Source organism: Gigantopelta aegis, chromosome 14, assembly GCF_016097555.1.
Source record: "Gigantopelta aegis isolate Gae_Host chromosome 14, Gae_host_genome, whole genome shotgun sequence".
Taxonomy (NCBI): domain Eukaryota; kingdom Metazoa; phylum Mollusca; class Gastropoda; order Neomphalida; family Peltospiridae; genus Gigantopelta; species Gigantopelta aegis.
Window position 1 is genome coordinate 46,360,279 of NC_054712.1, and position 13,800 is coordinate 46,374,078.

Consider the following 13,800-nt stretch of genomic DNA (forward strand, 5'->3'; position numbering starts at 1 on the left):
TAATATTTATGTTGCTGTTATCTTATGTTAGATATATAATAGTGGCTCATATAAACCATGTCTTGTTGAAAGAATGAACATGTCATTTTGTCTTATTGTCATCAAGGGCGGCACGTGGCCCAGTGGTAAAGCGTTCGCTCGATGCGCGGTCGGTCTGCGATCGATCCCCTTCGGTGGGCCCATTGGGCTATTTCTCGTTCCAGCCAGTGCTCCACAACTGGTGTAGTAAAGGCCGTGGTATGTACTATCCTGCCTGTGGGATGGTGCATATAAAAGATCCCTTGCTGCTAATCGAAAAGAGTAGCCCATGAAATGGCGACGGCGGGTTTCATTTCTCAATATCTGTGTGGTCTATAATCATATGTCTGAAGCCATATCCCCGTAAATAAAATGCGATGAGTGCGTCGTTAAATAAAACATTTCTTTCTTTCTTTTTATTGTGATCAGCAGTATGTGACACCGGCCTCGGTGGCGTCGTGGCAGGCCATCGGTCTACAGGCTGGTAGGTACTGGGTTCCGATCCCAGTCGAGGCATGGGATTTTTAATCCAGATACCGACTCCAAACCCTGAGTGAGTGCTCCGCAAGGCTCAATGGGTAGGTGTAAACCTCTTGCACCGACCAGTGATCCATAACTGGTTCAACAAAGGCCATGGTTTGTGCTATCCTGCCTGTGGGAAGCGCAAATAAAAGATCCCTTGCTGCCTATCGGAAGAGTAGCCCATGTAGTGGCGACAACGGGTTTCCTCTCAAAATCTGTGTGTTCCTGAACCATATGTCTGACGCCATATAACCGTAAATAAAATGTGTTGAGTGCGTCGTTAAATAAAACACTTCTTTCAGTATGTGACAGTTATGCTGTACCACGTATCACGTGGAATTTGTTTCTGTTTCTCTCACAGTAGTAACTTAAAGAAACTCTCCTGGCACTGTAAGAAGTTTCTGAACTGTAGGTCAGTATTTCTCACACAATATTTAATTTATTAAAGAAAAAACAAAACAAAAACACTTTGATTCAGTTTTGTTTATTACATCATTTCCTGCGCAGGGACGTCGTAAAAAGCGTTATTATACTGCGTCCCGCTCACATTTAGACATGACGTACGTGGACAGAGCATAAATACTTCCATCAGTACATATAACACAAAAACGCAAAATGACATTAATCTATACTGAACAGCTTCCATCACATATTTTGACAGACAAAATTAATATAACAGCTATTTGCTTGATGTTTTTTTTAAATGGTACAATGAATAGGTCGTTTAATAAAATTGCGAACTGTGGCCATTTATGTATTTCTTTCCCCAATAAAACGTTTCCCTCTTTTTTAGACGATAAAGTACCCGTTCAAAAATTATATAACGCTCAAGAACTCCACGCCACTTCACTGACACCGTGACGTTATTAACCAACATCTTTTGAATTTTCTGTCTACATTTTGACTGGTTTCTTTGTCAAACCAACGATAAATGTAAACTGTAGTTTAAAAAATGGCCATGATAGCTTATATTTATTTTCTTCACTAATCAGCCACCTGTCCTAATAGTCTGCATTTCTTTACAATTCTACACGGGTACGACTGTATGTACATTCTTTCTTGTAGAAAACGAAAGAAAACCACTCGGTTTTTGATGTTTGTACAGTACGAATCATGTACCTTAATACACGTTCGTTTACTCGTGAGAATTTCAATTCTGTTACGGATGTGATTATGTCAATGATCTCTTCCTCTCCATCTATTTTCTGTCTTACTCTCTATATCTGTCCCTCTGTCTCATATTCTCGCGCGCTCTCGCCCTCTCTCTCTCTCTCTCTCTCTCTCTCTCTCTCTCTCTCTCTCTCTCTCTCTCTCTCTCTCTCTCTCTCTCTCTCTCTCTCTCTCTCTCTCTCTCTGTCTCTTAATGTTAAAATGCAAGGCAATGGCACCTTACCCTTCTAAACCTATTGTTCATATATTCCTTTAGATTGAACTGGACAAAGTTGCTAAAAACAGAACTGTGACATCATCACCACCGTTTCTTCTAGAAATGATCACGTGACGCAATATAGCCTGTTGGTGGCAGTTGTTGTGTGGAAAATGTCATTAGTAAGAACTGGAGGATTTGTTATGATAATTCTCAAGTAGATAATATTATACATCTTTGTTTAATTTGCGTTCAGAAATACAACCTCCAATCGCTGAAATGTGACCATTTGGACAACTGCGACCTAATTATACGTGTTAATAGTGATATCATTGTTCGATAATTAGCGTTCTTGTTATCACAAACGTATCTCTGTTCTGTTAAATAAACAAAACTAGCACATTTGTGTGTTTTATTTTGACGTTTCGCTTATTTTAAATAACGCGATGGTTGACGGATCGGGCGAAAGTCACATGGGTCCCTTTTGAAGTGCCCTCTTAATGACTTTTAATAAATTTAAAAAACCGTTCATTATTCACAATATACAACACTAAGTAGCTTTGAAAATACATCTCCAAACATCTTTATTTTATTTTTTCAGGGATATTTGTCCCAAAACCCCTTACAGATATTGCTCCCTTTGGAAGGGTCAGATCATTTGCTTTCGACAAACTCAATCTTGCCCTTTTTAACTTCCTCTTCGTCTAAATTTTAAATTTGTTTTTCATAACTCAGTCTTGTTTTGATATTTGCTAATAGATTTTCGTCTGATGACGAATATGTTTAGTTCCGTGAACGAGCACATGGTTTATGAAATGCCAATAGTGCAATTAAAATACTTTTGTAGAAACACCACTATCAAAAGAAGTGTTCTTGGTAACTCAGCCTATATTGATATTTTTCCTGACATTGTCAAACATACTCAACACTAAGCATAACATCTAGCTGTATTCTTGTTCTAAGGAGTACATCGCTCATACAACGACAGACCTGTAATGTCCCATAGGTATGTTCTAGCATGTCTGCATAACCTGTACGAACATGTCTGAGTAGGTACAAACATGATATAATCTGTTCGAACACTGAGTATGTAGAAACATGTTATAGTTTGTACGAACATAGTTGACTGTACAAATACGATGTCGATTCGAACATATTTGAGTATGTTTAAACATGTTATTGTGTGTACAAACACTGAGTATGTCCAATCATGTCATGGTATGTACGAACATTTCTGAGTATTTATAAACATGTTATAATCTGTACGAACATATCTGAATATGGCCAAACATGTTATAATATTTACGAACATATTTAAGTATGTCCAAATGTTATAGTCTGTACGAACATATTTCAATATATGTCCAAACATGTTAGTCTGTACGAACGTATCTGAGTATATCCAAACATGTTATAGTCTGTAGAATCCACACATGTGATAGTCTGTACGAACATAATGAGTACGTAACACGTATATATCTGCATGGACAGCCCTAGGTCTGTTCCAACATGTCTGGCTCTGTTCTTAGTTCGATACGAACAAAATCCATATATAATTGTTCACAGGAGACACAGAATCTAAGCATAGTACGACCCCAAATGAGATGGAAGATGACTTGGATGATGAGGCATCACGTGGCCGGAAATGCCAGTAAAGAGATTAGGGTTAGGTGAGGACCAGTTGTATGGGTTGGCGCTGAACAGTCCTGATGAGGAGTTGGGGATGGGGACAGGCGGGGGCATGAACTTGGGGGCGCTGTAGCCTGGCACGAACATGTCCTGCTGGTACTTGAAAGCAGACGTGTCGTTTGTCGTCTGCTGCAAGCACTGGGCGAGGCCGCCAAAGTCATATTTGTAGGCATAGCGCTTGCCGTGCACTTTGGTCATGATGTTCTTGTCGTAGTAGTAGCGCAGAGCGCGACTCAGTTTGTCGTAGTTCATGTTGGGTTTGCTCTTCCTCTCCCCCCACCGCCGTGCCACCTCGTCAGGGTCCACCAGTTTGAACTCCCCGTTCATTCCTTCCCACGTGATACAGCTGGCGTTGCCGCTATCGGAGAGGAGTTCTAACAGAAACTGCCACAGCTGGATTTGTCCACTTCCTATAAAAACAGTAAAACATAATGGATTTTAAAAATATATAACTGAATTGGTCCATTTCCTACAAGAACAAACATAAGAGAAAGACGTTATTTTTATCTAACGTATTCGTATTATTTTAAAGTTTAATGAGAAAGAAGATAGCTGTCACAAATATTCAGTATAGAAATCTGTCATGACGTCATATCTTCCAGACAGAGCTGTCTATATTACGTCACATGCTCTCTGGTTAGAACTATGATTATTACCTCTGTGACCTCTAACACGGTTATCTACATTATTTCACATGTCCTCCTGACAGTTGTGTTGACTACATCACGTGTTCTCTGTTCAGCGCCATCATTAATAGGTCACGTGCTCGCTAGACGGAGCTATCTGCACTATGTCTTATATCCACAAGGCAGTTCATTGTGCCACATATCATCTACACACAGCTACACCCACGGTATGTCCTTCATAAGGGTGTATACTACCAAATGAAAACACATAACGACAATAGTAACATATGTGGCTAAAACGCCTGCATGCAGCGTATCAATCGACATAAACGCCACGGATATAAATACATATATATATATATATATATATATATATATATATATATATACATATATATATACATACATACATACATACATACATACATACATACATACATATACATACATACATACATACATACATACATATACATATATATACATACATACATACATATATATATATATATATATATATATATATATATATATATATATATATATATATATATTAACTGCCTTCATATCCTAAAATCTATTTTGTTGTATACATAACAAAAATAACTATAAGAATTCCACATTGATTAATATATATCTTGTTTATTAAGTAAAAATAAAAGTACTGTTAGATCATTGTGCAGCTGCCAGTGATACTATAGCGATTGTTCTATGTCATCTCTTGCCAGGTCTATAGTTTGTGCCAGCACAAACATGATGTTATGTCACATTCGATTCAGTGTGTGTTTCTTTTTCAATTGGTACCATACTCGCCAGACTCAGACCCAGCTGTGGTGTGTTGTGGACCTAACGCTTCACTGCATTACGACTATTCCATTAATACCCCACCTGTTTATCACAGTGATGAAGAAAGTGGGTATTGGTTATAATATTTACCTGAACTTGACAACCGACTCGCCATGGGACTGAAGAGCTGGTACGGATCCGTCACTGAAATAATTATAGAACCATTAGAAAACATCGAAACATATATTGCAATTGATGTGAATACCATAATCATAATATTAAGTTTGTTGTACTTTTTAAGATGTTATAGACTAACAGAGAGTTTTTAACGATTGTAATTAGATATCAAATATATTTTTCTGCATAAAATATTAGTGGCTGTATATTAAATGTGTTTCTGATCGTTCTAATATTTGTACCAGGTTACATTTCATCTTATTTCCTAACATATAGTTTTTTCGTACGTTCGAAATTATTTGAAGACAAAATCCAGTTTGGGCTTCTTACAAATATTAAGACGATCAGAAACACATTGAATATACAGACACTGATATTCTAAACAAGAAAATATATTTAATATGCAAGTTTAATCGTAGAAATATTCTATTAGTCGGAAACATCTTACAATGCAGCAAACTCGGGAATGCCCCTTTCTGAGTTGGCTGCCATTGTGAGATGTGAGCGACAAACTGAGCCTTGTTGATGACTAAAATTATATATGAAATATATGTTACTGTTTACGATATCAGTGTCTGCATCAGCAAAATATCTGTTGTTGTCTTAAAGTTTGTAGTAACCCAAACCGAATTTTACCTTCTAATAATTTCGTACATACGAGAAAGACATTTATTACGAAGTAAAATGAAAGATGACTGCTAGACAAATTAACACACAATCACAAACACAAGGGAGATTTAGACACAGTAACTGGTATTCTATACACGAATATGTATTTAAAATGTAATTGTTTGTTGCCAGAAAAGGCTCTATTAGCAGGAAACAGGTTAATATGGCTGCAAACTCGGGACAGTCCCTTTAACACTGTAATTAAGACGACAGCGTCACCAGTTGTAGTGTTACCTAGTTGAAGTACGTGTTCTGTAGACACCAGTCATTACAACGACCTTTTCAAAATATCAACTCAAACATGTCTTGTAAAGACAAATAATTATATATATAATAGAATCTAATTTATCACTCTGCGTACGTCGCCAGATAATATACGTGGTTACTATGCATGGTGTACAACATTTGAATTCATAGTTTTAAAACTATACTGATGTATAGAAATAAGGGATCACACCAACACTAACAAAAAGGTCGATTGACTGCAAACAAAATTTCATCCGTAGTGTTGGGAAGGGAACCGTGTTACTGACATTTAATCCCACATTACATCTTTAATAATAGTGACTAAAGTGTGGACAAGCGTATGCACATAGCCACAAGAGAAAAGCATATGTCGCGGTTATAAAGACAAGGACTGGGATGTGGAGTTGGACAGCAAAAGAAGTTGAAAAATAGGGAAGAAATGAGACGGAATTCAAAGAAAAGAAAGGAAAGGTGGCATTGGGATAAACAAAATATCACATCTCAATAACAAACTATAAAGCCAAATGCACTGTAGAAAAGAAAGAAATGTTTTATTTAACGACGCACTCAACACATTTTATTTACGGTTATATGGTGTCAGACATATGGTTAAGGACCACCCAGATTTTGAGAGGAAACCCGCTGTCGCCACTACATGGGCTACTCTTTCGATTAGCAGCAAGGGATCTTTTATTTGCGCTTCCCACAGGCAGGATAGCACAAACCATGGCCTTTGTTGAACCAGTTATGGATCACTGGTCGGTGCAAGTGGTTTACACCTACCCATTGAGCCTTGCGGAGCACTCACTCAGGGTTTGGAGTCGGTATCTGGATTAAAAATGCCATGCCTCGATTGGGATCCGAACCCAGTACGTACCAGCCTGTAGATTGATGGCTTACCACGACGCCACCGAGGCCGGTATGCAATGTAGAAGACAAAAACTATGTAAAACAAATAAATGGAAATGAAAATACATTTTAATTTGTTGAAAATACATTTTAATTTGTTGTTTATGAAAGAGCAAATACACCAATAAAAGGTAAGAATGGAAGCAAAATAAAACCAAACCGTTTGTGAGTAAACTGAAAGTGATATTTAAGAATCTAATCATGTTTATTTCCACGCAACCAGGCCACCAAAATGACAAACATGGTTTCCTGTCACTTCAAAGTCAATATCCTTTTAAAATGACATTTTGTTTGTCATTTATTAATTTTCGGCCAATTTCCCAAATCCATCAACGTTTTAGGATCTCTCCGATATCAGCGCCAATCTCATCACGAGAACGATTCAGTGCGGGCCTGCTGTGTACTGGGGCGTGCGCATGCTCTTTGATGCGGCGAGTTTGCAATGACATGTCAGACAATTTTGTTACCCGACATTCTTTACGGCTAAAAGGATTATTAAGTTTTCTCCCTGGTCTCATCGTCACTGTGACATTATGAACAGAAGAAACACTAAACACGTAAAGTTACATTTTAAATGAAAGAGTCACACGAAGTCCGCGAAAATCCATTATTAAATTCAAAACTGTAATCTGTACTAGCTGGGATTCAGAGAATATTTAAAAAGAAAACGAACTAAGATATCTATGTTTAAGGATAAGTGAGAGAGAGAGAGAGAGAGAGAGAGAGAGAGAGAGAGAGAGAGAGAGAGAGAGAGAGAGAGAGAGAGAGAGAGAGAGAGAGAGAGAGAGAGAGAGAGAGATTTGGAATGGGTGGAGTGAACCCCTAAAAAATTATAAAAAAATAAAGTAATAATAATAATAATAATAATAAACGCTTTAAAAAAGAAAATGATTGAAAACGGCTCTAACATAAGAGCGTGACTATTTAAAAAAAAAATGTATGTACAATTTATTATTATATTAAAAAGATATTAAGTTAATTCCTAAATAATAATTGATTATATAGTTATCGCAAACGGTTCAAGTCTTGCAACTGGCTATGAAACCTAAATATAGAAGTCATAAACTGTAAAATTTGGATGAATGCTAATGTATCTCTTTATAAGACGCTTAATCCCAATAAAACTACAGCGTTACTCCGACCTGACCTGACCCCAGGGGTCATCTTAATATCCAGTTGATTAACTTCATTGTACACTTGTCACTGATGTCACCACCGCGACATGCGCACTGCCAGTGCTGGGGACATTATTCCCTGCCTGGGGTTCAGGCAGTTCACTGAGCATTAACTATGACGTGGACAATACGATTGGACCGAGGTCAGCGATTCGACAGCGGAGGGCAACAGGCTCGCGGCCGATAATGTCGTCTGCCTCACTGGCACGTGCCACGATGACGATAAAAATCGAGATCGACTTGTTGTAATCGCCGAGCGCTTGCTGCAGACGACAAGATGTACTTATGACAGTAATTTAGAGCCAGGACACAAAGGGGGGAATCACAGGTGTCCCTTTCAGGGCGGGTCCACTCGCAGTTTGATTAGCTGTGATTTTCTGTCGCAAGTCTTAGAAATGCAATCGGGTGGATTAAGTCTTTATATGCGCACACTCCCGAGCAATTTCGTTCGGCTTTTCAAGCTGACCTTCAGTATGACCACCAAAAGGTGAATGTCTTCAGCGGTCTGTACGGTATATTAAGATATATAATGAGTACCGGAGCTGGTTACCGCCGAAAGGGGTGGGATGTAGGCCAGTGGTAAATGGTTCGCTGGATGATCGGTCAATTTTGGATCGACCCCTGTCGATGGACCACGAGTGGTATATCAAAGGCCGTGGTATGTGCTATCCTGTCTGCGGGATAGTGCATATAAACGTTCACTAGCTACTAATGGGAAAATGTAGGGATTTCCTCTCTAATACTATATGTAAAAATTACCTAATGGTTGACATCCAATAGCCGAGTATTAATAAATCAATGTGCTTTAGTGGTGTTGTTAAACAAAACAAACTTTAACTTTGCTTACAGTTAGGAGTATAGCAGATCACGGGGCCAAGGATCATAAGCAACTTATTTTAATTTTTTTTGTCACGCTGAAAGATATTAACAAAGGGTGCTTTTTTAAAAATATATAATTCCTATCGTAATTGTGCGATTTCTTGGAAAGATACAGTTTGAACATTTTAAGTTAGTCAATTTAATCCGACCACATTTGAATATTATTGTTTAGTTTAGATTCACTTACATTTCTGGCTCACGGGTATTTATTTCCTATGCATTTCAATGACCAATGGTGTAATACAGAAGACGGAAGGAAAGAAATGTTTTATTTAACGACGCACTCAACACATTTTATTTACAGGTATACGTCGTCGGACATATAGCGAAGGACCGCACAGATATTGAGAGAGGAAACCCGCTGTTGCCACTTCATGGGCTACTTTTTTCGATTAGCAGCAAGGGATCTTTTGTATGCATCATCCCACAGACAAGATAACACATACCACGGTCTTTGATATACCAGTCGTGGTGCACTGGCTGGAGCGAGAAATAACCCAATGGGTATAGAAGATGGACAAATGAATATATTGTGCACGTTTATATATACTCAATTTTTGTTTCCGCTTTTGTTTTGATTACGAATTACAACAATTGCACAAGTTCCAGTATATGAGCTGGTTTGATTCAACAGTAGTTCTTAGTTATTCACACCTGACTTGTCAATAGTAATCAATACAGGAAAGACTTTATCTTGGCTGTTAAATTTCCCTTCATTTCTGTATCAAAAAAGGACATTTAACACACAAATGTATTTAATTTAACGAAATGGTTTGTAGAAAAAGCTTTATCATTTTTCACTGTGGAGTTAAGTGTGAATTCGTCAGTTCCATTTTGACGCAAACGGATCTCATCGTTGAAATCATTTTGATTATAAATTCCACATTTCCATTGTGTCCTTTCAGTGTTGTACTATCTTCCTTGATCAACGATAAATTTGCGGAAGGAGAAAAGAGACCCAATTTTTTTTAGATAAAAATAATCAGACAATGATCTCCCAAGACAGTTTTGTCAAGAAGTGTGTTGATGGGTCAGGATATATAAAAAAATTTCACCAACATTATTGTTACCTTCTTAAGTCATTCAATGAGTGCATTCAATAACATTGTTCTTGAAACGCCCCCCTGGAATATGCTTTACAGCATTTGATGTAATAACTTTGTAATTAAGTCTTAGGACAACGTTTCAAGACATATTTCTTTATCTAAATAACATTTTTATTTATTTATTTATTTACTTATTTATTTATTTATTTATTTATTTGCTTGGGTTTTCTTTGGGGGGGGGGGGGGGGGGGGGGTTGGGGGGAGGGGGGTTGTCGCCCTGTGTCTAATTTTCTGTCTGCCCGCCTGTCTGTCTACCTGACTGTATGTATGTGTGAATGCTTTATTTATTTGTTTATTCATATATTTTGTTGTTTCAGAAATATTATTATCATAAAAATCTACAAAAAATGATATCCGAGGAAATGAGAATCTGGTGTCAGAGAAGTGCTGCTATCTGGCTGAGTTCTGTGGAAATGAGGAGAGAGAAATGCAATCTGTACGAAGCCCACCAAGTGGTCAGTTGGCACCGTGCAATTCATTACCACCTCAAACCGACAAGGCTTCTTTAATACAATTCGGACATCCGTGTTGAAGAAATAAATTAGATTAGCAACAAGCAAGTCTTTCAAGTTTCCCTTTGACGGCAACAATACAGGAAGACGCTGTAGGTTTTCTCATTGTCACGCGCGCTCGTGTTCGTGTCGCGCGCAGGGTAATAGACCAACACCTGTCAACCAACATTTGGGTTTCCGACATGCTCCTAAACTCGAGCAGTGCCTTTGACATGTCGAGGATGTGCACTGGAAACTGTTACAGTTTGTTTTGTTTAACGACACTACTAGTGTACATTGATTTATTAATCGGGGCGGGACGTAGGCCAGTGGTATAGTGCTCGCTTGATGCGCGGTTGGACAAGGATCGATCCCATTAGGCTATTTTTGTTTTCTTTTCAGCTAGTGCACCACGACTAGTATATCAAAGACGGGTATATGCTATGCTGTCTGTGGGATGATCCAAATAAATGATCCCTTGCTACTAATGTAAAAATGTAGCGAGTTTCCTCTGTAAGACTATGATTCAAAGTTAGCCAATGTTTAACATCCAATAGCCGATGATTGATAAATTTACTCTAGTGGTGTCGTAAATAAAAATACACACACTATTTTTTTTTCGTTCTAATGTCTGTAGAAGCTAAGAGTTTGTTTTACTTCGTAACCGAAATCTAGATAGAGGTTTTGTTTCAAATATATAAAATATTTGGCAGGTGTAATCCAATTTCGGCCATTTTAAACGCTATGTCAACCAGAAACACATTGCATTTACAGTACCATTTTTCAAAAGAAGAATGTTTAGTGTTTTTAATGTGTAATTCTAGTCGTTTAAGAGGTTAACTTAGTTGTAAACTTATCACTATTTAAAGGGACATTCGTGACTTTGTTGCATTGTAAGATGTTTCTGACTAATAAAATATTTCTACGATTAAACTTACATATTAAATATATTTTCTTGTTTAGAATATCAGTGTCTGTATATTCAATGTGTTTCTGGTCGTCTTAATATTTGTAAGAAGCCCAAACTGGATTTTGTCTTCAAATAATTTCGTATGTTCGAAAAAACTTTTTTTAGGAAATAAAATAAAATTTCGCCTAGTACAAATATTAGAACGATCAGAAACATGTTTAATATACAGGCACTAATATTTTATGCAGAAAAATATATTTAATATGTAATTACAATCGTTAAAAAGTCTCTGTTAGTCGATAACATCTTAAAAATTGCAGCAAACTCAAAAGCCGTGGTATGTGCTATCCTGTCTATGGGATGGAGCATATATAAGATCCCTTGCTACTAATGAAAAAAATGTAGCGGGTTTCCTCTTTAGAACTAAATGTCAAAATAACCAAATGTTTTGATATCCAACAGCGGATGATTAATAAATCAATGTGTTCTAGTGGTGTCGTTAAACAAAACAAACTTTAAATATAGAGGTGTCTTATAGTGGAAAAGTATTCATGTAAATTGTTTACCCTTCACTCAAAGTTAATGCATACAATTCCAAAAATAGCTTACCTTGTGTTCTCCATTGAGCATGCGCAGTGTCGAAGTTAGATTTCATACCAGGAAGTGAATGATGTGAGTAACCTGAAATCGGCAAACAAAATCAGTATTACACTGGACATTTAAAATCAGTTTTCTGCAAACAAACTCTAAAATGAAATAAGTATTCCACATAGTAACATAAAATCTATATGTCATTACTAAACAGAAAATAAAATCCGTGTTTCAAAGAGAAATTAAAATCCGTGTTTCAAAGAGAAAATAAAATCGGTATTCCAAACTATAAATAAAATCAGTATTCTACAAAGTAAGTAAAATATGCATGCCGCTAAAAAAACAGAAAATAAAATTACTTATTACAGAGTAATTAAAAGCAGAATTCTACTATCTAACTCTAAATAAAATAAATATACTACGTAGAAAATAAAATTAGTATTCCACTGTCGCATGTATCTATAATAGTTGTTCAAAGGAACACTTTAGTTTAAAATTTCTAATTAATTAAATATAAAGTTGTAATAAAATATAATACAGTTTATACACTAAAAATTTAATTAATAATTATACAAAGTTTACAGAAATCAAGAAACAGTAAGCATAGTGATAATGTTCTCCCGAAATACAAAAACTAATAATCCTCCACAAATTGTTTCCGGTTCATTTACTTGCAGGTGCGCCTTCCTTTTGTGTTTTTAATTTGAGCAATTGCTTGTCTCATTCTAATCGTTCAATTATAGTAACACAAAAAATTTGTGACGCACACAGGTAAAAAGGAAAGGAAGACAATGTTTTAAAAGAGCAAACCGGTGTTCGGTTACCTTGACAACGATCTGTTGAATGGGTTCAGATTGGTTGGTTGATGGCAATACAATGGAAGGGGACGTTCCTGGGGCGGTTTGCTACCCACAGACGGGGATTTTAGCAGGCGGTTTGCGGTTAATTTTCCTAATAGCCCAGATAATTATGAAAGTAATGTCTGCCTTCTTTATTGAAGCTGTCACGACATCTGTGACGCAGTGATGGCTGGTTAGTTCGTAATTCGTAATGGACATTACCAACCGCCTTGCGTTATTACTGTAAGTAATTCTGTAAAACCCTTGCTTGAGTAGACTTTTCCATCTAAAATCACAAAACTGACCAATTACGTCGTCCCCCCCCAAAAAAAAAGAAGAAAAGTATCACTTGGGCATCGTGAGTGGTCGTTTTTGCTCGAACGTACCCTACCAATAGGCCTAATAATATGCATTTTTTCTTTGGATTTTTAAAAAATAAAAAATACTATAATTTCATTTCGTTCTATTGATGCAAACTGAAATATATTTAGTTAAATAGTTTATTATACAATCAAGTCATTTATGTTGTTTTACAAGTCAGGTTGATGAAAGCGAAGCGCGTTGTCGTAAATTAGAGCATTTGTTTACACTGTGTATAGACGAGATGGATGGAGCTGACGTCACTTCGCCCCAAGCTATACAGCCGGACGTCACAAAAACGAAACAAAATGGCTGCCCCCAGTTAGTAAGAATAAACATGTTTTTTTTTATTAACTCTAAAATTACGCGTTTTTCATTTGTTAAAGTGTCAGCATGTGTTGGTGGTCCGGGTATGCATCTTTCCAACACATAATGCTCTTG

General features: G+C 36.9%; 1 protein-coding gene across 1 annotated transcript in view; it reads right to left on the minus strand.

Moving 5' to 3' along the window:
- Positions 1–1,008: 1,008 nt before the first annotated feature.
- The window catches only part of LOC121388273 (Friend leukemia integration 1 transcription factor-like), a 48,995-nt gene continuing 36,203 nt past the window's right edge, over positions 1,009–13,800 (minus strand). Inside the window, exons 6-8 of the mRNA XM_041519551.1 lie at positions 12,179–12,250; positions 5,158–5,211; positions 1,009–4,005 (exon numbers count right to left, since the gene is read on the minus strand). Of these exons, the coding sequence (XP_041375485.1) occupies positions 3,485–4,005; positions 5,158–5,211; positions 12,179–12,250 (647 nt within the window). The 3' untranslated portion in view covers positions 1,009–3,484. The remainder of the gene's footprint in view (positions 4,006–5,157; positions 5,212–12,178; positions 12,251–13,800) is intronic.